The 26,195-nt window shown below is 40.6% G+C and overlaps 1 protein-coding gene and 1 pseudogene across 1 annotated transcript in view; both read left to right on the top strand.

Moving 5' to 3' along the window:
- The window catches only part of LOC136402965 (centriole and centriolar satellite protein OFD1-like), a 96,896-nt gene that overhangs the window by 55,895 nt on the left and 14,806 nt on the right, over nt 1–26,195 (top strand). The window contains exons 8-14 of the mRNA XM_066381081.1: nt 15,542–15,648; nt 17,336–17,455; nt 19,385–19,458; nt 22,466–22,557; nt 23,524–23,713; nt 24,715–24,845; nt 25,390–25,501. Of these exons, the coding sequence (XP_066237178.1) occupies nt 15,542–15,648; nt 17,336–17,455; nt 19,385–19,458; nt 22,466–22,557; nt 23,524–23,713; nt 24,715–24,845; nt 25,390–25,501 (826 nt within the window). The remainder of the gene's footprint in view (nt 1–15,541; nt 15,649–17,335; nt 17,456–19,384; nt 19,459–22,465; nt 22,558–23,523; nt 23,714–24,714; nt 24,846–25,389; nt 25,502–26,195) is intronic.
- On the top strand, nt 4,662–4,741 carry LOC136404698 (small nucleolar RNA SNORA8; annotated as a pseudogene).

Below are 26,195 nucleotides of genomic sequence, written 5' to 3'. Positions count from 1 at the left end.
TTTTTTTCCTTCCTCTATATTAGTTTCTTCTTTTCTCCTTTACTTTTCCTCTCATTCAATCCTCAAATCACGAAAAAAATTATTTTATCTGGGACCTCAAATTTTTATTTGTGGCGCTTTCGGAGTTTTTTACTTCGCTTTTTTAACTCACTAGCAGTGCTCCCAACTCTGGCTCTCCATTTTATCTAGTTCTTGCTCCACTAAATACAATAGTAATTTTTAAATATTTTGCCCTTTTTCCTGTTTCCCTCTTATTCCTCTCATCATATCTCTTAGTCAACCATCACCTAAAAGCAAATCATTTTATTCTTGACCCAAATTTTTTCCTTTTTTGCATTTTGTGGGTCCATACCCCCTTTTTTGCCCCTTTATCACTTCTCCCCAACTCAGGCCCTCCATTATAGGTAGTTTTTGTTCTATTTAGCACAATATAATTCACAGTTCACCACAAGAATTTCTCAAGAAGGGAGGGGAGAGAAGAGGAGAGGAGAGGAGAGGAAAAAAAGGGGGGGGTAATTTTTTTTTATTTTCATTTTTTTTAACTTTCTATTCTTCATTAATTCTCATTAATACTATCAAAAAAAACTACCCTCAGATGTCATTAAGGAAAGGAAATCGAATATCATGGATACAAAAGACAGAGAGGTAGCACAGATAGATGAGGAAAATCTATAGAGAAAAATTTAATATGTTGGAAACCTTGGAGCTAAATGACAGAGAATTTAAATAGAAATCCTAAAAATACTCAGAGATATACAAGAAAACACAGAAAGGCAATTTAAGCGGAGCTCAGAAAACAACTCAGTGAACACAAAGAATATAATACCAAGGAAATTGAAACTATAAAAACAAATTAAACAGATGATAAACTCAATTCACAAGCTGAAAAACGAGTAACAAGTCTTAGCTAATAGAACAGGCCAGATAGAAGGTAGGATTAGTGAAATAGAAGACAAGCAACTTGAGGCACAACAGAGAGAAGAAGAAAGAGACTAAAAATTTAAAAAAATGAAAAAGCCCTACAGGAATTGTCTGACTCCATCAAAAAGAATAACATAAGAATAATAGGTATATCAGAGGGAGAAGAGAGAGAAAATGGAATGGAGAACATATTCAAACAAATAATAGATGAGAACTTCCCAAGCCTGTGGAAAGAACTAAAACCTTAAATTCAAGAAGCAAACAGAACTCCAAGTTTCTTAACCCCAACAAACCTACTCCAAGGCACATCATAATGAAATTGGCACAAACCAACGACAAAGAAAAATTCTCAAGGCAGCCAGGGAAAAGAATACAACATATAAAGAAAGGCCCATTAGATTATCATCAGATTTCTCAACAGAAACTCTACAAGCTAGAAGAGAGTGGACCACAATATTTAAAGTCCTGAAAGAGAGGAACTTTCAGCCATGAGATACTATACCCATCAAAGCTATCCTTCAAATACAAAGGAGAAATAAAAAACATTCACAGATACAGAAAAGATGAGGGAATTTTATCATCAGAAAACCCCCACTCAGGAATTACTAAAGGGTTTTCCAACCAGATACAAAGAACAAAACAAACAAAACCACAAGTAAAAAGTTCCACCAAGAACCAATAAAACCAAATTTAAACTGTGACAACAAAAAAGGGGGGATGGGGGAGGGCGGAGATTAACAGTAGCAAAAGGAAGATGAGTGCAAAAGTACTCACAAGGATAGTGCATTACAATGAACAGGGTAGGAACCTTTTCATTACTTAATGATAACTACCATAGAAAAACCACCACAGAAGCACATGTTTTAAAAAGGTAGCAAAGAGGAAAGATGTATGGAATACAACAAAACAAAAACAAAAGAAAGAAAAAGAAAAGAGAAGAATCAAACAAGGACACAAAACAGAAAGCAATGTATAAAATGGCAATAGGGAACTCACAAGTGTCAATAATTACACTAAAATGTAAATGGATTTAAACTCACCAATAAAAAGGCACAGAGTAGCAGAATGGATTAAAAAAGAAAATTCAACTGTATGCTGCCACAAGAAACTCATCTAAGCAACAACGATAAAAACAAATTCAAAGTGAAAGCTGGAAAACAATACTCCAAGCAAATAACATCCAAAAAAAAAGCAGGCATAGCAATACTCATATCTGATAATGCTGACCTACAAGACAGCAAAAGTACTCAAAGACAAAAATGGTCATTTCATAGTGATTAAGGGGACGCTGAATCAAGAAGACATAACAATTCTTAAAATATATGCACCAAACCAAGGAGCACCAAAATATATAGGACAGCTACTTACTGACCTTAAAACAAAAACTGACAGATAACAATCTTACTTGGAGACCTCAATACACCGCCAACGGCCCTAGATTGGTCATCCAACAGAGAATCAATAAAGATATATTGGCCATAAACAAAAACACTAGATCACCTGGATATGATAGACATCTACAGGACATTTCATCCCAAAGTGACAGAGTATACATTTTTCTCCAGTGTACATGGGATCATTCTCAAGAATTGACCATATGCTGGGCCACAAAAACAACATTAGCAAATTCAGAAAAATCGAAGTTGTACCAAGCATATTTTCTGATCATAAAGCCTTGAAACTAGAATTCAACTGCAAAAAAGAGGAAAAAAAACCCCACAAAAATGTGGAAACTAAACAACATACTTTTAAAAAAGGAATGGGTCTAAGAAGAAATAAGCGCAGAGATCAAAATATATCACAGATAAATGAAGAATGACGATACGACATATCAGAATCTATGGGGTGCAGCAAAGAAGGTGATAAGAGGGAGTTCATATCACTTCATGCCTCTATGAACAAACAGAGAGAGCCCAAGTGAACCAACTTAACTTCACACCTTAAGGAACTAGAAAAAGAAGAACAAAGACAACCAAAACTAGCCAAAGAAAGGAGATAATAAAAAATCAGAGCAGAAATAAATGAAATAAAGAACAGAAAAACTGTAGAAAATATTTAATAAGAACAAGGAGCTGGTTCTTTGAAAAGATCAACAAAATTGACACCCCCTGGCAAGACTTACCAAGGAAAAAAGAGAAAGAACTCATATAAACAAAATCCCAAATGAAGGAGGAGAAGTCACCACAGACACCGTAGATATACAAAAGAATTATTGTAGACTACTTTGAAAAACTTATGCCACTTAAATTCAACAACCTAGAAGAAATGGATAAATTCCTAGACACAATACAACCTTCCTAGACTGAATCAAGAAGAAGCAGAAAGCCTAAACAGACCAATTAATAGGCAAGAAATAGAAAAAAACTATAAAAACCTCCCCAAAAGATAAAAGTCCAGGCCCAGACGGTTATACTAGCGAATTCTATCAAACATTCAAAGAAGACTTGGTTCCTATTCTACTCAAAGTCTTCAAAAAGTTGAAGAAGAAGCAATACTTCCAAACACATTTTATGAGGCCAACATAACCCTCATACCGAAACAGGACTAGAACAGCACAAAAAAGAAGACTACAGACCAATATCTCTAATGGAATACAGATGCTAAAATACTAAACAAAATACTATCAAATCGAATACAACAACATATTAAAAAAATAATACATCATGATCAAGTGGGAATTCATCCCAGAATCTCAAGGATGATTCAACATACGTAAAACAATTAACATAATAACACATATCAACAAAACAAAGAACAAAAAACACATGATCTTATCAATAGATGCAGAAAAGGCATTCGATAAAATACAACACAATTTTATGCTTTAAGGACTCTCAACAAAAATGGGTATAGAAGAAAAATATGTCAATATGACAAAGTCCATATATGATAAACCATCAGCTAACATCATATTAAATGGCACAAAACTGAAGGCTATTCCCCCTTAAAACAGAAACAAGACAGGGTTGTCCACTCTCTCCACTCTTATTTAATGTGGTGTCTAGAGGTTCTAGCCAGAGCAATCAGCAAGACAAAGAAATAAAAAGGCATCCATATCGGAAAAGAAGAAGTAAAGGTATCACTTTTTGCAGAAGAATATGATCCTATACATCGAAAACCCCAAAGAATCCACAAAAAGACTACTAGAAACAATAAGCCAATACAGTAAGGTCGCAGGATACAAAATAACATACAGAAGTCAATAGCCTTTCTATATGCCAACAATGAACAACTGAGAAGGAACTCAAAAGAATAATCCCCTTCAACGATTGCAACAAAAAAATAAAATACTTAGGAATAAACTATAACAAAGAATGTAAAGGACTATATAATGAAAACTATAAACCATTGTTAAGGGAAATCGAAAAAAGATATATGAGATGGAAGAATATACCTTGTTCTTGGCTAGGAAGAATATATATAATCAAGATGGCTATATTACCCAAAGCAATATACAAATTTAATGCAATTCCCATCAACATCCAATGATGTTTTTTAAAGAAATAGAGCAAAAAATCATCAGATTTATATGGAACTATAAAAAACCCCGAATAGCCAATGCAATCCTAAAGAAAAAGGAATGAAGCTGGGGGCATTACAATACCTGACTTCAAACTATATTATAGAGCCATGGCAATCAAAACAGCATGTATTAGCAGAAAAGTAGACCATTCAGACCAATGAACAGAATAGAAAATCCAGTAATAAAACCCACCATATATATTCCTGCGGTTGTTCAAAGCACAGTGCAATAGAAATTCAGTATCTGCCTCGTGTTTTCTTGGTGCATGCTAAACCTGTATATTCTATTGATACAGTATTAAAAAAACACATCACATATATATGGTCAAAAAAATTTTGATAAAGGGGGCCAACAACGCACAATGGAGAAAAGAAAGCCTCTTCAACAAATGGTGCTGGGAAAACTGGAAAGCCACTGCAAAAGAATGAAACTCGACTACAGTTTGTCTGCTTGTTACTAAAATTAATTCATAATGGATCAAAGACCTAAATACAAGACCTGAAACAATAAAGTACATAGAAGAAGACATAGGTTTCAAAACTCATGGACCCTTGATTTTAAAGAGCATTTTATGATTTGACTCCAAAGGCAAGGAAGTGAAGGCAAAAATAAATGAATGGGACTACATCAGACTAAGAAGTTTTTTGCTCAGCGAGAGAAACTGACAACAAAAAATAAACAGACAGCCACTAAATGGGAAATGATATTTTCAAACAACAGCTCAGATAAGGGCCTAATATCCAAAATATACAAAGAACTCATAACACTCAACAAACAAACAAACAAACAATCATTAAGAAAATGGGAAGAGGACATGAACAGACACTTCTCTCAGGATAGAACTTCAAATGGCCAACAGATATATGAAAAGATGCTCATCTTCATTAGTATTAGAGAAATGCAAATCAAAACTGCCAATGAGATACCACCTCACACCTGTTAGATTAGCTATTATTAACAAGACAGGTAATAGCAAATGTTGGAGAGGCTGTGGAGAAAAAGGAACCCTCATTCACTGTTGGTGGGAATGTAAAGTAGTACAACCATTACGGAAGAAAGTATGGTGGTTCCTCAAGAAACTGAAAATAGAACTACCTTATGACCCAGCAATCCTCTACTGGGTATATACCCCCAAAACTCAGAAACATTGATACATATAGACACATGCAGCCCCATGTTCATTGCAGCATTGTTCACAGTGTCCAAGACATGGAAACAACCAAAAAGCCCTTCAATAGAAGACTGGATAAAGAAGATGTGGCACATATACACTATGGAATACTACTCAGCCATAAGAAATGATGACATCGGATCATTTACAAGAAAATGGTGGAATCTTGATAACATTATACGAAGTGAAATAAGTAAATTAGAAAAAACCAAGAACTGCATGATTCCATACATAGATGGGACATAAAAACGAGACTAAGAGACATTGATAAGAGTGTGGTGGTTACAGGGGGGGGGGGGGGGAGGAAAAGGTAGAGGGGGAGGGGCACAAAGAAAACTAGATAGAAGGTGACGGAGGACAATCTGACTTGGGTGATGGGTATTCAACATAATTGATTGACAAGATAACCTGGACATGTTTTCTTTGAACATATGTACCCCAATTTATTGATGTCACCCTAGTAAAATTAATAATAAATAAAACAAAAAATAAAAAAGTGAAATAGCTATTTTCCATATACTTTAATCATTCCTATTTGTAAAGACAGTAAGAATTTACTTTATTTACATTTTGAAGCATAGTCCTTAAAATAATTAATTGCAATAGAAAGGACCCTGGAATTGACTCATGTATTCATTGGTTCATTTGTAATTGGAGTGCTGGTCATCCATAAGGCATTAACCATTTCCTTCATTTCTGTTAGGCATATCATCTTCATTGTGAAGTATTTGGAGGTAATTACATGATCAAGAAAATATTTTATGTTTTGACCTCAATATATTTATTTTAATTTATTTAATAGAATAAGGAAGAGCTTCAATTTTTTATTAGCACAGTTATAATTTTATTTTTATTAATGTGAAGATAATTCTTAGTCTTATATTTAGAAACATCCTATTCCTCATTTAAACACTGATGTATGTCTGCTTAATTAATCTTTTTTTTCCTTAAGGTATTTATGATGCAGGATCTATTACAACACATTAAAGTCAAACCTGACTCCACTCTCTACAAGTCACTGGTTAGGATTACTGAGTTTTTATAACCTGCTTTGGTTTGTTAATTATACCTGAATAGTCAAATAAAAATAAAATATTTTCTTTTAACAGATTTCAGGATTTGATAAAGAAAACCAAACAGGTAGGAGTCTTCATCTTTGTAGAGATATGGTAACATTTTTACACACCGCTGGCAGTGCTGGGCAAGCGGTGTGTATTTTGTCCTATAAAAGTATGAAACTAATTTTTAGGAAGAAGAACAGGGAATCTGGTTTGAATTATGATTTTTTTTTTTACTGACAATTACCTGGCCTTTTAAATAAACAGAACAGTTCATCTGTTGTTTTGACAACTGTAGATCATTTCCTTCAAACGTCAATTTTTAATGGCTTTATATACTTAAGAAATTTGCAGACAGTATTAGTAGCCCCACAAATGGATTGAAAGTTTCTACAAGGTTGAAATCACACACAAAAAACAACTAACTTAGGCTAAGTATCTTTAGATCCTAGATACTGGTTTACAGAGTATTGTATTGATACTTGTTTAAAGAATTAAATATCCTGTTTCAGTGATATGTTATAGGTCTTTAGTCGAAGTATTTATATTGGCCCTGACAAATTAATTTTGGCCTTGATAATCGCCTTTGTAGACTCCATAGCTGCTATGAGACAGTATCAGTCTTTGCCTCCAGTTTCTGGCACTGAGCTCCTAAAACCCTTGTGACTTCCTCGGTGATAGGAGTGTCTTCTGTTCTAATGGAGCAATCTGGGTGGGCTCCCCAGATGGTCCTGGGTGTCTCCTGGGTGAGGGCTGGTCACTGGAAAGACCAAGCCAGGATTAGAAACTTGGACTTTTCACTCCACATCCGCATTCCCTTGAGAAGGGAGAAGGACTACAGTGGAGTCCTGGATTGATTAGACCTAAGTGATGAAGTCTCCATAAAATCCCCAAAGCTGAGGTTTGCAGAGCCCCTGAGTTGAACACCTGGCAGTGCTGGGCAAGCAGTGTGTCCAGCTGGAGTGTAGAGGCTCCAAGCCCTTCCATACAGCATTTCACCGGGGCGTAGGGGCTCCGTGCCCTTCCATACACCATCTCACCGGGGCGTAGGGGCTCCGTGCTCTTCCATACACCATTTCACCGGGGCGTAGAGGCTCCGTGCCCTTCCATCACCATTTCACCGGGGCATAAAGGCTCCGTGCCCTTCCATACACCTTTTCACTGTACGTGTTGTTTCTATCTGGATGTTCACCTGGCTCCTTCAGCATATTCTTAAACAAAGTGGTAGCGCTAAGTTCACATTTGCCTGCGTGGGTCTGAGCCCATCACCGGTGGCATCTGATTCTACCTCCGGACAGACCATATCGGAATTGAGTTACATTGTAGATACCCAGAGGGGTCACACAGAGTTGCTTGGCGTGTCCCACACATTTGGTGACCGGGCATGACCGAGTGCTGTGCTATATGTCGTGTTCTCTGTAAAAGGAAAGGAGACTCGCAGGAAAGAGAGACCTAGCAGGGAAGAGCTGGGTTTTTCCCTCTATAGAAAGGACGAAACTGAGTTTTGTTCCTCCACAACTGCTGTGACAGGGAAAGCATGGGCTAGGCTGACAATGGACTTTGTTGTGTGAGCATAAGCTGCGAAGTTGCCTGTGAGGCATAATTATTCTTGAGGTCTTTTACAACAGTCTGCAACATTATGTAGTACTACTTGAACGTTGTGCATGGCCTGGATCTTGTCCGTTGTCATTGCTCCTGCCCCCGCCAGGACATTTATTCAGAACTTACCATTCAACAAACGTTGGAGTATCTATTCCCTGGCAACCATTAGTGTGTGACTTAGTTGCCTGGTCTCTTGGGAAGTAATGTTAGAAGAGATAAGGAAAGAGGATCACAGGACATCTAGACTGCCTGCCAAGCAGGGCATGCCTGTGGGACTTCAGTACGGTAAGTGATGCTAGATAGAGACTTATTCTAAGCCAGTTCCATCCGGTGTACTTCTCTGTGATAGTGGGAATGACTGTGTCTCTGCTGTCTGATATGGTAAGCCACTAGCCAATGTGGCTGTTGAGCATTTGAAAGATGGCTGGTGTGACTGAAGAACTGAATTATAATTTAAATTCAAACACCTACGTGTGAATAGCGGTTATCATATTGAACAGCACAAGTCTAAGGTATATAGCAGGTGTCTGTAGCTTAACTATTGTTTCAGAAGAAATTAAGGCTTTAAAGGGATAATAAGAAAATAGTCCACTTATTATCGGTATTTATAGTTATCTTTAAAAATAGCTTTTTGCTTTTACCATACTCTCTTTTAAATATTTCTGGTTCAGAAAGACAGCTAGCTGGCTAACAGCTTCTCCCGGCTTCACCCAGCATCCTAGTAAAACTTCTGAAACTCAGAAAAACTAGGAGGAGCAGACATGTCAGACATCCTAATGGCAAAGTTTGGATAGAACTTTTTGCTAGCAGTAAAAATAGCCACTGTGAAAATGCAGAGATTTTAAAAATTGGTGGCTTCCAATGAAGAGACTGAGATGGTCAGAAAGCATGTAGGGAGATATTTTGCACCGAAATGCTGTCTGTTCCGGGACAGGGACTTCAGTCTTATCTTCCATGTCTGTGCCCCACCGGGGTATTTTGAATGCACGTAACTGATCAGTTTTTCTCCTGCTGACGGAGCCTGCTGATTTTCCCACTCCCTTGTCGACACTTAAAGGATGATCAGAGTTTTCATCTTTGCACTCGTATTAGGAAAAGCGGATTTCTCTGTCGTAGTATGTATTTGCGTCTATTTATTATTGTTTGTTATTGAACATTAAATTTTTCCTATAAACTCTTTTTATGCACTTTTTAAATTTTCTTACTGATTTGTAAGAGTTCTTTGATATGAAAATTAATACTGTGTCCATTTTGTAGCAGATTTCTTTTCCCATGTATCATTTGTCTTTTTTTTTTTTTTATTTCTCTGAAGCTGGAAACGGGGAGAGACAGTCAGACAGACTCCCACATGCGCCTGACCGGGATCCACCCGGCACGCCCACCAGGGGCGACGCTCTGCCCACCAGGGGGCGATGCTCTGCCCCTCTGGGGCATCGCTCCACCACGACCAGAGCCACTCTAGCGCCTGGGGCAGAGGCCAAGGAGCCATCCCCAGCGCCTGGGCCATCTTTGCTCCAATGGAGCCTCGGCTGCGGGAGGGGAAGAGAGAGACAGAGAGGAAGGAGGGGATGGGGGTGGAGAAGCAAATGGGCACTTCTCCTATGTGCCCTGGCTAGGAATCGAACCCGGGTCCCCAGCACGCCAGGCCGACGCTCTACCACTGAGCCAACCGGCTAGGGCCTCATTTGTCTTTTGACTTTATTTTATACCATATACAAGTTCTTAATTTTATGTTGTTAAATATTTCTATTTACCACTTCTAGATTTTTGTGTCATGCTTAGAAAGGATTTCCCTCAGAAATTATTCTTAAAAGATACGTAGTGTAAGAAAGGATAATGTTATAAAATCAAACTTTATAAACAGTGAGCAATGTTTGAATGAAAGAAAGTTGTGAGACAAAACTGTATACATTGTGTTTTTTAGGTTTTCTCCTGAAGTTTCTAAGAGAAGTAGCAGAATATCATCGTGATAAAGAAACTTGTGACGTGGACACCCAGACAAGTCTGATGTTTCCTAGCAAAGACTCTCTTGGTAATTGTAGGCGTCTTTCATAAATTTAAGTCTTGCCGCTTCTCTTCTGAGTGGAGGAGATGACCTGCTTTACCGTGTTACATGTGTGTCCCTAGTCAGGGAGGGATTTCAGACAGCATGCCCGTTTCCTCTGCTGTCACTGCTGGAAAGAACCAGCCCTGCTCTCCAGTGCTGCCCCTCCCTCCACGACCACCAGGGCGACACTGTCTAAAATCCGTGGGGATGCAAAGGCCCACATTCTTGTTGGTTGGGTTGAACCTTCCACCGGGAGGCTCTTCCTGTATCTGATTTTTACTTTATTTCATAGCTACTAGCGTGGGCAGATCCTATACTATTTGCATGCTAGAGAATATTCTAGAGACATCAGTGGCTCGTGGCTTCATTTTATAGTAGAGAAGGTAGAGGTAGCCCGAGGAAGGAAACCCCTTGCAAACCCCCAGTCCGGGAGGCCCTGGTTCTGCATCAGGGTTCTGTGGGCTGACCCAGAGCCTGTGCCACCGTGCGGCCTTTCTGCAGTGCCACTCTGCCTGTAGTTGTGTGCTCCGGAGGGAAGGGAAACAGCCGGCTCACGTGCTGTGATGAATCCATTTCTGGGCCTTTCCTTACTCTTAAGGAGCACAGTGCCTTTAACTTGTAAAACAGTAAAAGTTCAGTTACCTTACTCGACTTCTGTCAGCCGTTTTCTCCTGTACATACTCTTCAGTGGCATTGGTGTTCACACGACTGGGCTGCTACTCCGGTCTGGGTGAGCACTCAGCTATGTGGTTGCTTCCTGCGCACGTTCGGCTCGAGGGCCGCGGGTCGCTGCAGAGGGCACTGCAATGAGACAGTCAGCAGCCCTGCCTTTAGTCCCAGTTATGCCTTTATGTAGTTGCTTAGCCCTCTGGGAGTCGCTTACACTCTGGGCATCCGTGTCCCTTTGTCAAATGGAAGACTTGAAACTCAAGGTCTTTAATTTATTTGAAGGTCAGTGTTTTGAACACATGACTCAACTTTCACTAAAGACCAATAAAAGAACTCGCTGCTTTGGCGGTTCAAGACTGGAAAGAGATGCCGGTGTTTTCTGGATTTAAACTTTGATTTCTCTTTCCCTGACATTTTATGATGAAAATTCTCAAACATTCAAAACAATAGAAAGTTTTACAGTGAACACTTATACCCTAGATATCCTCTATCACTTATCTGTCCATTTATCTTAATTTTTAAAAATTACTTTACAGTAAACTGCAGACATCCGTGCACACTCTTCTAAATATGCTCTTTGCTTTTGAACAGGCCTCTGGCCTCTTGTTCACTGACAACATTCCTCTATCCTCATTCCCTCTTTATTTTTTTTCCTTTTTAATAGCCAAAGAAGCTGCAGGTTATTGATGATCAGTTTGCAGGTGCTTATCCTCCTCATCCGAAGTTAGCATCTTTAGAAATGAAGCTAAATGAATATAAGAGAAAAATAAAACAGCAGCTTCAGGCAGAAATGCATGAAAAGGTAAGTTTAGGCCTGGCCTCTGGTCCGCCAGTGGATAAAGCGTCGACCTGGAACACTGAGGTTGCTGCTTTGAAAACCCTGGGCTTGCCCTGGTCAAGGCACATATGGGAGTTGATGCTTCCTGCTCCTCCCCCTTCTCTCTCTCTCTCTACTCTCTAAAATGAATTAAAAATACATTTAAATGATACTGTTAACAAAATGACATTTTGCATGTCTTTTCATTCTTAATCTTAGGTATATAGGAAAATATCTAGAATCTATTAATGAACGTGATACTGCCTTTATGTGCGTGTTGTTTTCCTTTCCACTTGATGACATTTCTTTTTGCCTTTTGAGTGAATCCTGCAGGTACAGTGAATGAGACAAAACTAAAGATGAATTTAACTATTTAGAGCACAAATGTTAAACCTAAACAATGGAGAACTTGTTACTATTTTTTTAGTATCGTTATTGGCATTAACAATTATTTGTGATCACTTGGCAGTTGAAGCATTTTAAAGAGAGTGAAATAGAAAAAATTAAAATGGAAGAGAAGAGAAAGTCTGAGAAGGATTAGCACAGTTCCGGAACGATGTGGAAAGAACTTGTCAAGCAAAATCTGAAGCCCTCCTTTCTCGGAAAAGATGTCCCTTGAGAGAATTCAAAGTCACCAGGAGGTAATATTTTAAAGTCACTGACTGGGTGGCTCTTTCCTGCTGCTGTTAGGAGATTGGCTCACAGTGCCGAAGTGAGGCAGGGCCACCTCGTTGCTGGAACAGTCGATGGTGCCAGGTCCTAGAGGAGTAAGAGGAACTGTGGGCAAGAGCACACGAGCAAGACTCAGCCTCGAAAAACCTAGCAGATTTCCTTCCTCAGGTTTGCCGGAAGGGAAAATGGGTAGGAATGGCCACGTCAGGAGTGGAAGGAGTGGAAGTCACTCTGAGTGAGTGGCGGATGTGAGGTTAGGCAGCAAGCTTGAGGAGAGGACCAGGGCTAGGAAGTTGCTGCCCGGGGGCAGGGAAGAGCAGCTCAGAAGCAGACAGGGCAGCTGAACTGTTTTGGGGGCCCTGCTGCGGCGAGCAGCTTGGAGGTGAAGTAGACCAAACCAAGTTCTGTGGGTGACTGTTCTGTTGTAGCTCTCGGGAGGGCTTGGAAGGCCAGCGAGGTCCGAAGGTAGGGGTATTTGGAGAATGTAGCCTTACAGAGCTAGCTGAATTGATGTGAGTTGAGAAAGGCAGCCTGTTTAGTTGAAGACTCGGGTTCGGCACGATGGTGAGGGGACCCGGAGGACAGGGTGGGTGGCTACTCATCTAGGGAGGAGGGTGCGCTCCGGGGCAGTCTCGCAGACACGGAGTAGGTCTGGGGAGACTGGCGGGTGGAAGAATAAGGGGAGACCGAGAGGACAGAGTTGCAGGCTGAGGTGTCAGATGAATTTGGACACCAAAAACAGTGTGTGTCCATTAGAGCAAAGGTGAAGGTCCCTGGAGTAGAGGAGTCCAGCACTGCAAGTATCATCCAGGTGTCCACTGGAGCTTGTCACCTGGGAAAGTGACTGGACAGGAGCTGGAGGGGGTGAGGAGTGGCGGGAAGTGCGTGTCGGCAGGAGGGATTGGATCCACTCCTTTCGGAAAAACAGGTTCCTGTCCCAAGGGTGTGTCAGACCAGACTGGGTTTGGGGCACGATTTCCTGTATATAGCCAGAACAACGGTACCAGGAGACGGCGGAAGTCAGAGCCTTCCTCCTGGCATCAACCCTTGCTTGGGGCTTCTCAGTGAGACCCGGTTATTAATGGTAATTGCACCCCCTCTGTGATTTTATAGAGCATTTCTGGGAATTGGGCTCATCTTAGCTATGATGATGATGATGATGATCTTAGGTCTGATGATGATGATCATTTTAGCTATGATGATCATCATCATTATCTTAGCTATGATGATGATTATCTTAGCTATGATGATTATCTTAGCTATGATGATGATCATTTTAGCTATGATGATGATGATTTTAGCTATGATGATGATGTCATCATTTTAGCTATGATGATGATCTTAGCTGTGAGGATGATAATAATCATTTTAGCTATGATGATGATCATCATCATTTTAGCCAGGGGTCCCCAAACTACGGCCCACAGGCCACATGTGGCTCCCTGATGCCATTTATCCGGCCCCCACTGCACTTCCGGAAGGGGCACCTCTTTCATTGGTGGTCAGTGAGAGGAGCACAGGATGCATCCTGTGCTCCTGGAGTACTGTATGTGGCATTGCTCTTGTACAGTACTACTTGCGGTGACATAGGATGCACGTGTCACGGCTCCGGAAGCGTGTCATATCACTTGTTACGGTTAGCAGTGACAAATACGGAACTGGACATTGACCATCTCATTAGGCAAAAGCAGGGCCATAGTTCCCATTGAAATACTGGTCAGTTTGTTGATTTAAATTTACCTGTTCTTTATTTTAAATATTGTATTTGTTCCTGTTTTGTTTTTTTACTTTAAAATAAGATATGTGCAGTGTGCAAAGGGATTTGTTCATAGTTTTTTTTATAGTCCGACCCTCCAGCAGTCTGAGGGACAGTGAATTGGCCCTCTGTGTAAAAAGTTTGGGGACCCCTGATTTTAGCTATGATGATGATGATGATGATGATGATCATTTTAACTATGATGGTGATGATCATTTTAGCTATGATGATGATGATGATGATCATTTTAGCTATGATGATGATGATGATGATCATTTTAGCTATGATGATGATGATGATAATCATTTTAGCTATGATGATGATGATCATTTTAGCGATGATGATGATGATGAAGAAGAGGAGGAGGAGGAGGATGGAAGCGCAGGTCTTTGAGATGATTGGATTGTATTCAGACCATCACTTTCATCTTCACGATGGGTGACTGACTGGATCAGATCAACCACTTAGTAAACAGCCCCGAGTCCCCATTTAGTTAATGGATTCTCAGAAGGTTCTGGAGAAGGCTGTTGTCCTCATAAAGTACCATGCCTTTTCTCCATCACCTGGAATGTCCTTCCCCTTCTCTCCTGAAGAAAACTGCCCTGTCCTTCGAACTCCAGCTTGAGTGTCACCTCCTACTGATGCCTTCCCTGCCTCCCACTGTGGCCTCATTTAGGCGTCATTCTTGCCGTGGACCGTGAATTCTGGTTTTGAAATCATCACGTTGTGGCAGGATTGTTTCTCTCCTCTAGTGAAGTGAAGTTTTTAAAAGATGGGACAGCATCTCTCCATCTTTGTATCCAGCTCCCAGTGTGTTTTTTGACATAATCGGTAAATTCTCACAGTGCACACACAAATGGAAGCATGGCCTGTTTATTCAGGGTTTCATAGGAGCTTGCTAATGCTGAGTCGTAATGACCCTTGGATGGAAACTTTCAGACAACTGAACCTTGGGGATTTGGTTTTGTTAAGTTTTATTGCTGAATGTGCATTTTGTTGTTGTTTTGTGTTTTTACTGTAGAACATATCAGAATTTTAAATAAGTGTTTGAGAGATGGTAAGTAGTATAGTTACACAAGAGATGTTAGGACTACAGGGTAATGTAACTTAACAGTCATTGGGGAAAGAGGCAATTTTTGTGTAGCCCATACAGGCAGAAAGCATACCTTGAAGTGGAACCTCTTGAAAGTAAAATGGTTACTCTAAATGTCCGTACATCGATTTTTTTTGGAATTTAGGAAGACTCTATTAGTTCACATCTGTTTTTTTAGCTTGCTTGCCTAAAATGAATGCTTTCCTGTACAGATGGAAACAAAGGAAATTTACGCTCAAAGGCAGCTTCTGTTAAAAGATATAGATTTGCTAAGAGGCAGAGAAGCGGAGCTGAAGCAAAGAACTGAAGCTTTTGAATTGTAAGTAATATGTTCTCATTTTGGATATTCAGAATCTATGAGATTAAAAAGAGCTAAACATGTCTAAGTGTTCTAATGCTAATTGCCAAGTAGAGTTCTTGGTTATAAAGATGCTATCACCTGGCTTTAAAAGGCACAACTTAAGAGAAACAAAGACTAGGATCTCGCTTTTGAAATATTAGACGTTAGGATGAAAAGCAGAATGTGATACCATCATCAGACTACAATGAAACCCGACAAATAATTTGAAGAATCTAATAATTCTTTAAAGAATCCTATTGCACATTTATGTTCAGTCATTCAGATCTAATGGTTGCATGTGCCCATGGTACTGAATTTCAGAGACGTTTACCTGTCTCCTATCAGAGGAAATTCGACGGCTCTCACTTGACTTGTGCTGGGTGAAACTGTCCTGTGATAGATGTGTGTACTTTTTCTGTGTGGTCACAGATGTTTCATTCTTCAAATCGCACCTGGGATAAATAGCAAGCTCATCACTCTTGAATTTATGGAATAAGCTTTCTTTCCTATTAGATTCTGCTACTGACACTCACAGATACTTGTATTTCATTAAAGGATTTGTCTTCATCTTCACTAATGTCATTCTCTCATTTGTATAGGCTTGAATCATTTGATTTTCCCTCTCTGCCAACCTTACTCTCTTTTTGGTAGTACTGAAATGGTAAACTAACGAAGTTTGGGTGGAGATAGCTTATGATTATACTATCACTTTACCTCCACTCCCCTAACTGTTCCTCCCTGCTAAGCATATAGGGTGCAGTGTTTTTCAACCGCCAGTCTGAAAAACAGTTAACCACCCTAATATTGTAAGAAGCTTATAGACCCAGTGATTATAGCCTCTGTAGTCTTCATACAGCATCAGGGTGGTTAACTCTTGTGGACCGGCACAAAATTTCTGGTGGACCGGCAGTTGAAAACCACTGTTTCACTGCTTTACGGATTAGTCAGCAGAGGGAGCTGACACACTGTGTGCTTTTATCCTTTGCTTGGCATAGTCGGTGTTCCCTGGCACTTCTCATGGCTTGATCTAAGTACCCGTGAACCTGATTACCTGGCTCTGGAATTGATTTGTGCTTCATTTAAGGTCTCACTATGAAGACCATTCCATTCTTCAGTATTTGGAAGTTGTGATTGATCATGTATCGTTTGCTGTCTCTTTCAGCACTCTTTTCCGTATTCAATCTCTAGATTATTAAATGCCAAAACCAATCTTCTACCTTTAATACCTATGGGCTAATCAATTAACTCTCACAGAAACAGTCTTATAGAAGAAACGAGCACTAAAGTAACTTAAGTTTGGTTTGTAGCTTTGTGACCTAACATCATTTTTTCCCCTCTGCCTTGATTATGGCCACTTCTCACCTGTGACCATTTTTAAGTGTGAACCATCTTCTGTGAAAAAGCATTTTGGTCTTGATGCTTTCACGCTCCCTCCAGCCTGGTGCCACTGTATATAGTTCCATCTGCTGTGTGAGAACCATCATAACTCGGTCAGTTCATAGAATAAATGGAAGACTTCTGGCTCTTTCTGTTTACTTCCCAGTGGTGACAGTCACAGAACAGTTTTAGTCTGTGGAGCTAAAATCACATGTTGTTTTTTCCCCTATTGTCTTTATTTCAGGTATTGTAGTTTTTTATTTGCTCTTTGTATTTTTGCTAATTTCAGGGCCCAGAAGCTACAAGAAGAAAAAAATAAAAGCATGACGGATGCACTTAGGAGACGGGAGCTGAATATAAAGAATATGGAGGAGGCCTATGACCAGAGGCTCAAGGGTGAAATTCTAAAGTAATTGGCATTTAAAAAAAAATAATATGTTTGAATTAAGTTGATGGAAACATGGCAACAGTAATGAAGTAAATAAGACGAACATTTTATGGTGAAAAAGTTAATGTTTAAGAAAATACCTGTTTTCATTGACGGTCAAATCAAGGCTTTCCCATGAGTATTTGAGTTCAGATAGTTTGAAAACGATACATAGAGACAATAACATTCTCTGCTTGCTCTCACTCATAGCTTCTCTAACATGTATCAAGGGCCTGCGATTTGCTGTAGTTTTTAGGGCACCTTGTGACTTGCACTGCTGATGAGCTGTGAAGTTTGAATTATGATCACTTTTATGTCTCTTTTCCTCTACCCCACTCGTACTGCCACTAGGATGGGGGTATATGACACTTTATAAGTTATTCTATCTAGTGGTTTAGTATTTGTCAGTGAGCATATGCCTTGTAGTCCTTCAAGATTCTGCAAAGACAGGATCAAAAGAAACAAACTGAAATTAAGTATATGAAGCAAAAAAAGTGATACAGAGAAAAGAAAATAAGGATAACTGTGGTTACTGTGGCTTTTCTATAGTCTGAGTTATTGTGACTAATATCTTAGCGCAGAGACATTAAGCCCATTTGGTAACCTTTTCCTCTAATGCTCAGTGTAATGCGTGGCACATAATAAGTGTTCAGTCAGTATTCGTGAGTAAATGAATTCCTGGTGAAGAGATGACTCATGTGAGCTGCTCTAGTATTTCATAATCATTGACCTCTTTCTGCTGCCTTGCCCATAATTTGTTATTGATAATTCCATTGCATAGCACTTGCAGAGGTTTCTTAAGGTTATTCTTTAAAATAATTTTAATAAAAAATAGAGTACCTTTCCATGTGTCAATTTTGAAATGACGGGTGATCTCTCTACATATTTGAGGTCAGCTTCTCAAATATAGTAGCAAAGACTAAAGTATCTGTAGTTGTTAAACTCTTAGGAAAAACGGAATACGTGTTTGTTAACTTGACACCGCCATGGAGATCGTGAACTGTTTGGTGTTATTTGTCTGCGCTGGGTCTCCTCTAAGACTTTGGCAAGTGTTGGTGTCGGAAGGTACTCACCACACCACAGGAGTGCTTCTCTTCCTTCCTACTTTCTCTGAACCAAAAAGTCTGCTAGTCACGGTTGGTCGAGATAAGTAAAACTGCTTGAAAATGTGCCTTTTGGTATTGCTAGCACAGGTATAAAAGTGTTGGCAGTTGGCTCTCAATACTGTGCTCAGCACCCAAGGCAGAGTTCTTCTGGTAGGAATGGAGGGGAGACAAGGAGGTGGGTTGGAAGTGACTGACTGCTTTTTACAAAACAAACGTATAAGAGTTTATTTGAGCCAAACTGATAACATATATAAACCAGGGTGCAAGACCTCAAATGCTTCTAAAATTATGTATTTTAAAAAATTAATTTTAGAGGGATAGGAAGGGAGGGAGAGAGAGGTGTGCATCAATGTGTTGTTCCACTTCTTTATGCATTCAGTGGTTTATTCCTGTATGTGCCCTGACCGCGGATTGAACCTGAAACCTTGGCGTATTGGAACAGCACTCTAACCAACTGAGCTTACTGGCCAGGGCTGGAAGCGACTGACTTCTCTCTTTTGGTATTTAGAGTCAGTTGTATACTGTGTAAATTTAACTTACTTTTTTGCGTCAGTCCAGACCAATGTGCAATTATTGTTCTCAGTAACCTCACAATAACATGAGTTTTGGGGACCTGGTTTACAGGATCGCATCAGGCTGTTACTGGACTTTGTATACTCAGAATTTGAATCTCTGGCCGTATACTGAGAGACCTTGACATTACGCATGGCCATGTTCAGAGCCATAGATAAGCTCACACACTGATAGACTATGATCTCTCCAGGAAAGGGAGAAAAATCTCACTTTTAGCCATTCTGATTTTCAGGTATCAACTTGAGCTAAAAGATGACTATATCGCCAGAACGAACAGACTGGTTGAAGACGAAAGGAAGAATAAAGGTGATTCTTGGGGAGGGGGCTGTACTTTTCATTTCTGATATAGGTTATTAGCTTGCTACATTGGTTATGTTATATGTTTGTTGTGTGTGTTATATATACATATACACTGCTCACAAAAATTAGGGGATAGTTTATCGCTTCATATTCATTTTGAAATATCCCCGAACTTTTGTGAGCAGTACATATAAAAGCTTATACTTCATTGCTACTATAAAATTACACCTTTTAATTTTACAAGATATAAAAAATAATCATTGCCTTTCACTGTGCTTTGGCAAAACTTCATGTACTTTAACCTTTTGTATATTTACAAAGGTCAGTGACTTACTGGCAGGATTTTATCCAACTTTACATGTTTTGGGGTTTTTTTTAATAAGAAAAGAAATATATATTAAACTGTGAGTAAGTAGTATATTCAGTATTTTTTTCCCCATCTACCCCCCTCCATCCCCTTTGGCAACCATCAGCTTATCTGTATCTGTGGGTCTGTTTTTGATTTTTTAAAAATTTATTTGGTTTTTCTTATTTAGATTCCACATATAAGTTACATTGTATAAGTTAATTATATAGTAGTTATCTTTCTCTGATTTATTTCACTTACCATAACACCCTTTAGGTCCATCCATGTTGTCGCCAATGGCAAGATGTCATTCCTTTATATTGTTATAAATAATATTCTGTTGTGTATATATGTACCACGTCTTCTTTACCCACTTATCTGTTGATAGTTCTAGGAAGTTTCTTGTGACGAGAAACTGGCTGCTTCCATATCTTGGCTGTTACTGTAATGCTGCAGTGAACACAGGGGTACACACGTATATCTTTTTGAAGTAGTGTTTTTCAGAGATACCCTGAGAAGTAGACTTGCTGGATTATATGGCAGCTCTAGTTTTAATATTTTGAGTCACCTCCATACTGTTTTCTGTAGTGGATGCACTAATTTATAGTCCCACCAACAGTGTGTGAGGGTTCCCTTTCCCCACAGCCTCGCCAACATTTGCTGTTTGTTGACTTATTGATGGTAGCCCATCTGACAGGTGTGAGGTGATATCTCAGTGTGGTTTTAACCATGAGAGTTCATTTTTTTTACTTATGGAAAACTTTATTTTAACTTCCCTTTCTCCTGTTACAATTCTTTATTTCTTTTACTTCTTCTTTTTTTTTTTCTTTTTTTAACAGAGACAGAGAGAGGGATAGATTGGGACAGAGTCAGGGATGGAGAGAGATGAGAAGCATCAATCATCAGTTTTTCGTTGCAACACCTTAGTTGTTCATTGATTGCTTTCTCATATGTGCCTTGACCAGTAGTTGGGTTACAGCAGACCGAGTAATCCCTTGCCGAGCCAGAGACCTTGGGTCCAAGCTAGTGAGCTTTGCTCAAACCAGATGAGCCTGCGCTCAAGCTGGTGACCTCGGGGTCTCGAACCTGGATCCTCTGCATCCCAGTCCGACGCTCTATCCACTGTGCCACCACCTGGTCAGGCTCTTTTACTTTTTATGTGTATATGTATTAAAATAATTTTAGATGGATTTTTATTTGTTTATTTATTTATTTATTTTTTGTATTTTCCCGAAGTTAGAAGTGGGGAAGCAGCCAGACAGACTCCCGCATGTGCCCACCTGGGATCCACCCAGCATGCCCACCAGGGGGCGATGCTCTGCCCATCTGGGGTGTTGCTTCATTGCACCCAGAGCCATTCTAGCACCTGAGGTGGAGGCCATGGAGCTGTCCTCAGCGCCTGGGCCAACTTTGCTCCAATGGAGCCTTGTCTGCAGGAGAGGAAGAGAGAGATAGAGACAGGAAAGAGAGGGGGAGGGGTGGAGAAGCAGATGGGCGCTTCTCCTGTGTGCCCTGACTGGGAAATGAACCGAGGACTTCCACACACTGGGCCGACACTCTACCGCTGAGCCAACCGGCCAGGGCCTAGATTGATTTTAGAATGAGTGGAAGGGAGAGGGGCAGAGGGAGGGCTGGGGTGGGAGAGAGGAATATCAGTTTGTTGTCCCACTTACTTGTGCATCCAGTGTTTGATTCTTGTGTGTTGCCTGACTGGGGACTGAATCTGTAATCGTGACGTATTGGGACAACACTCTAACCAAGTGAGCTACCTGGTCAGAGCTAATATATTTTTATGCTTCAAGATATTTTCACTTGACATATAACCCCCTAAACTGTTGTGTATGTTAACCCAGGACTGGATAATTTTTCAGTCTCCAGATAGATTACATTTCAGTATAGTTCTAGGAACTTTATTGTGACAAGAAGTTGAACTTTAGGTGGAAATTTCAAGGGAATTCTTGGAGTAAACTAGGGCTGGTTACTTGATGTTGACCTGTAAGGTCACCCAGTGTGTGGCTGCTCCTTTGTGACTTTCCTGTGATGACTAAGACTTCTTTTCGAATTGGTACCATCATGTTGTCATCAAATTATTATATTTTAGAATTTGATTTATTGATTTTAGAGAACGGGCGGGGAGGAGGAGGAAGCATCAACTTGCAGTTGCTTCTCATAGGTGCCTTGACTGGGCAATCCCGGGGTTTCAGACTGGTGACCTCAGTATTCCAGGTCGTCACTTTGTCCACTGTGCCAGCACAGGTCAGGTAGAAATTATTTTTTGAGGATATAGCTACATAGACTTGTATTAGCTGAAGTGAAAATGACAAAACAGTGACTATAATATCCTAAGACAAGTCTTTGTCTCTGAGGAAGTTCTGATCTGTCGGCATGAGGGGTCTGAACACATGCTGTGAGTGTGGCTGGTGTGTGTAGCACAGGGAAGTTCAGCACAGAGGTGACTCTTAGAAGTAACTTCCCAGCACTTGCTGGGTAATGGGACTTATTCCTTCTTTGCCCCACTGGTTTTTAAACTGTCATATTTAACTCTGACATCTCCTAGTTTAGATTATGAAACAATGCTCATTAGGTCTTAAATATTGGCCATGGATTCTTAAATGAGTTTTGTATTCAGTAGGAAAATATGTTTAATTGGTTGGCTCTCTCTTTCAGAAAAAACTAGACTTTTGCAAGAGGAGCTCACATCTCTTAATTCAAAAATGGAGGAACTCAAACACTCTGCAAATTGTGTGAAAGAACTTGAGGTAATTGTGAAGCCTGTTATTTTTTTTAAATTGATGTTAAGCAATATGAAATTTTAGGTTCAGTCATACATAATTTACCTTAAGTTATCTTTTCAGTGTGTTTCGACTATTATATGACTAAGAAGGTGATGGTCCAACTTAAGTTGACTCAGTAGTTGTTCATTTCCATCTTAGTCTCCCAGGGAAGCATGGAGCGGACATCCTTTGGGGCTTGGGGTCCTGCTTGACTCCTGTCTCTCTCCTTACTGCCTGTGTGCCTCAGGCGAGTTCCTTCAACACTGGGCGTTGCCCACGTTCCATGGTGTTAGGGGACGTCAGTGAGCTGATTCACGTGCCTGGTCCGTAGCAGGGGCCAGTGCATCTTAGTTTCTGCCTCGGCCTCTTCTCTTTCCCATCAGCAATAGGTCCAATTCCTTTCATTACATCGGGATGCTGCTGAGAAAAACAAAATGAGATGCGAAATGCATCTCATTCACGTGCCACTGTTAACTTCATTTCTGTTTATTCATATAATCTTAGGTACTTAAATATATTCTGTATATAAAGTTTATTTTTACAGCTGTAATGACATTTATTAGATAAAATTGTAGGCTTTTCTATGCAAACGTGAAGTATACTAAGAAAAGGAAAGCTCTCACATATATTTAAAAACATATTGCTACAGTCTGTAACTGCTATTGGGACCTTCGCTGCATCTGGAAAAGGGGGTGGTAATCTTAATCAGAACATTGCTCTGTAGGACGGGGTTCTACCTAAGTGTGAAGTTGAATGAACGGCAGCTGCCCCAACTGTAGGGCTAAGATGACTTCCTTTGTTGTAGTCAGGGTCTTATTTTTACAGAGAGCCAGACTTCTGTCCGGTGACCTCAGGTAGATTGTGACTCCCAGCTCAAAGCGGCCTGCCAGCCTTTCTGTGAGCAGTACTGTCAGGCTGCTGTCCAAGCACAAGGTTTCTCTCTAATTCCAGCTTGAGCTCGAGTCTGTCAAAGCCCAGTCTGCGGCAGTAACAAAGCAAAACCACCTGCTGAAGGAAAAGATGGAAGAGATGAGTGACTACTCACTTCTAAAGGAAGAGAATGTAGAGCTGCAGGCACAAAATAAGTTACTTAAACAACAACTGGAAGAGAGTAGAAATGAAAACTTGCGTCTCTTAAACCGTATGTGCTTTTTCCTGGTTTGCATGTTTTTGTAACTCTGTAGCCTAGTAATATGACACTGTGCTCTGTACCTCCAAGGGAATCTTCATTTGGGAAAATTATAAAATAAGAATCTCACTTTGAAGTTACTTCATTGTTGCTTTCTATTGCATAATTAGTAGTGTCACTAAGAAATATTTTTAAACTACAAATCTGCCTCTCTGGATGGTACTGGTCTTCCCTCGCCCTCTGCTGCTCGCGTTTGGCCGGTGGGGACAGCCGTGCACTGGTGGAAGGGCAGGAGGAGGAGAGTGAGGGGGAGGTCGTTGTTACCCTGTCGCCCACCCTCCCCACGCGGTGTACGGTGGCTCTGGGCTGGCCTCTCCTCTCAGCCAGGCGACATTTCAGTGATTGCAGGACGGTCTCTCCCAGGCGCTGTGCTCCCCAGGACCTGCGCTGGCTCATTCTCTGCAGTTCCAGAAGTTCTTACCTCCCTGTCCATCTAGGCCCTGGGAGTGATAACTGCACGGCCCCATCCCTGGCCCAGGGAACTACACCGCCCCTTGTGGCTGCCCTACGGAGTCGCCCTTTATTGGAGGGTCCTCCAGTGACTGCAGTGGCAGACTCCATCTGCTGTCTGCCTGGACCCCGAGTGCTGCTGACAGATGATGAATTGGATTTGACCTCAGGGCAGTCGTCATCAGATTTTGGTGGAGGGCCCCTTCTATACCTCTGTGCATGGAGAGGAAAGAGTTGGCCTTTCAAATTAATTCAAGGGTCTGAAAGAATTGTTTGACTTGGAGGAGGACCAGGAAGAGTAGCGAAGTTTGTATTTGTGTGCATTAAATTCTTTTATTCTGAAATTTGTGAGTCAGGATTGCTCTTAAGTTCATTTAATAGAATTAAAATAATATTAATTATGTGTAAACAAAGAAAAGAATTTAAAATCTTTTGAGCTGCTTTTGCTAAGTGAAATGAGAAAACTTACGGTTGATAATCACCAGGCCTTTTTACCTTCTCAGGTATAGCTGAGCCATCTCCTGAGATGGCAGATTTTCAGAAAGAATTAAAGAAAGCAGTAACTGCATTTTTGTTATGGCACAAGGAGTTCAAAACCCACAAGGAAACTCTGAACAAGCAGCCGCAAAGTGAGGTGAGTACTCTCTTCCCTTGGCCTGGTTGTTTGGCCAGTCCACTCTGTCCACGTGGAAACTTGGCATATGTCACACCGGCGTCAATCAGACTGATTTTTAACATCAGAAGTTACTCCCCGGACGTGCTAAGGGGCAGTGGTCATCTGAGAAACTTCTTGAGGGATTATGCAGATTTACAGTCACTATAGTAATGAAATGCAGAGGAAAGCAAGTGTGCGTAAACACAGAATGGTGTTTGGTGTCGCAGTGCCACTCGTAGTCTCTGTCTTGAGTCTCCCTGTGACTGAGAAAGAAATAGTGGCGCCCTCTTTCTGTTGTCTGCCTCATGCCCTCAGTCGCTGTGTTTTGAGATGAGTGAAAAGGGAGGTGGGAAACTTGTGTGTTCTGTTGTTTTCTAGGGACCTGTGGATTGCAAGCGTGAAGCTGCTCAGAAATGGCAAAACAGAAGAAAGAGAAGAAGGCTGATGAGAGAGAATTGGGCCTTTGGAAGTGAACGGGGATTTCTTTCACACTGACCTCTTTTCCCTCTCTGACTCTTTTCAGATTGAGCCGTCTGCAAAGCTGAAGGCCCAGATCCTAGATTATGATGCCTCTGTAAAGAGGTTAACTACACAGGTGGCTGATTTAAAATTGCAACTGAAAGAAACTCAGACAGGTTAGTGGCATTTTAACCTATAAATGTGTACGTGTGTGTAAAACTTCTGAAGTATGTGGAAATGCCATGATCGTTTCTCATTGAGTTTTTAGTAATTCTCCTCGTAGGGAGAAAGCCATAGAAATATGTCATCTTAGAAATAAAACTTCCTATCCATTTCAGGAATACCAGCCAGCTGGGTCATCAGCTAATGTAACTTGCTTCTGCAGGTGCCCCATGGCTTGGGAGAGCCTCACCCGAAATAGGAGCGGTGTAGTGGTGACACCAGTCCCTAAATTCATCGTGGGCCTAAGAACTTTTTTATATTTGTCACCCCAATAGTAAGATCAGTCTGACTCTCCAGTGGTTTTACCTATGCCTTGAGAGATGAGTAAACATACGGGGCAAGCCGGGGGCTTGTGTCATATCATCATGAATCAGATAGATTATATATATTTTTGCTTGTGCACCCTGAATTGGATGTTATTGATGGACCTTGGGCACACTGAACTTCCTCGGATCTCAGTGTCCTTGTTGATAATGGGGCACGAGACCTACCACGCCCTGGCGAAGAAGATGGAATGAGATGGGCCTGAGTTGAGTGCCTGCGACATCAGACGCTCAGAATGGTTCCAGCTTTCACGGTGGGCCAATCACGGCGCCGTTTGGTTGCTCCACTAACTCATGAAGCATGGAACGCCCACTAGTGGGCGGA

Source organism: Saccopteryx leptura, chromosome 4, assembly GCF_036850995.1.
Source record: "Saccopteryx leptura isolate mSacLep1 chromosome 4, mSacLep1_pri_phased_curated, whole genome shotgun sequence".
NCBI lineage: Eukaryota > Metazoa > Chordata > Mammalia > Chiroptera > Emballonuridae > Saccopteryx > Saccopteryx leptura.
Note: the sequence above shows the minus strand (reverse complement) of the source record. Positions and strands in the feature narration are given on the sequence as shown.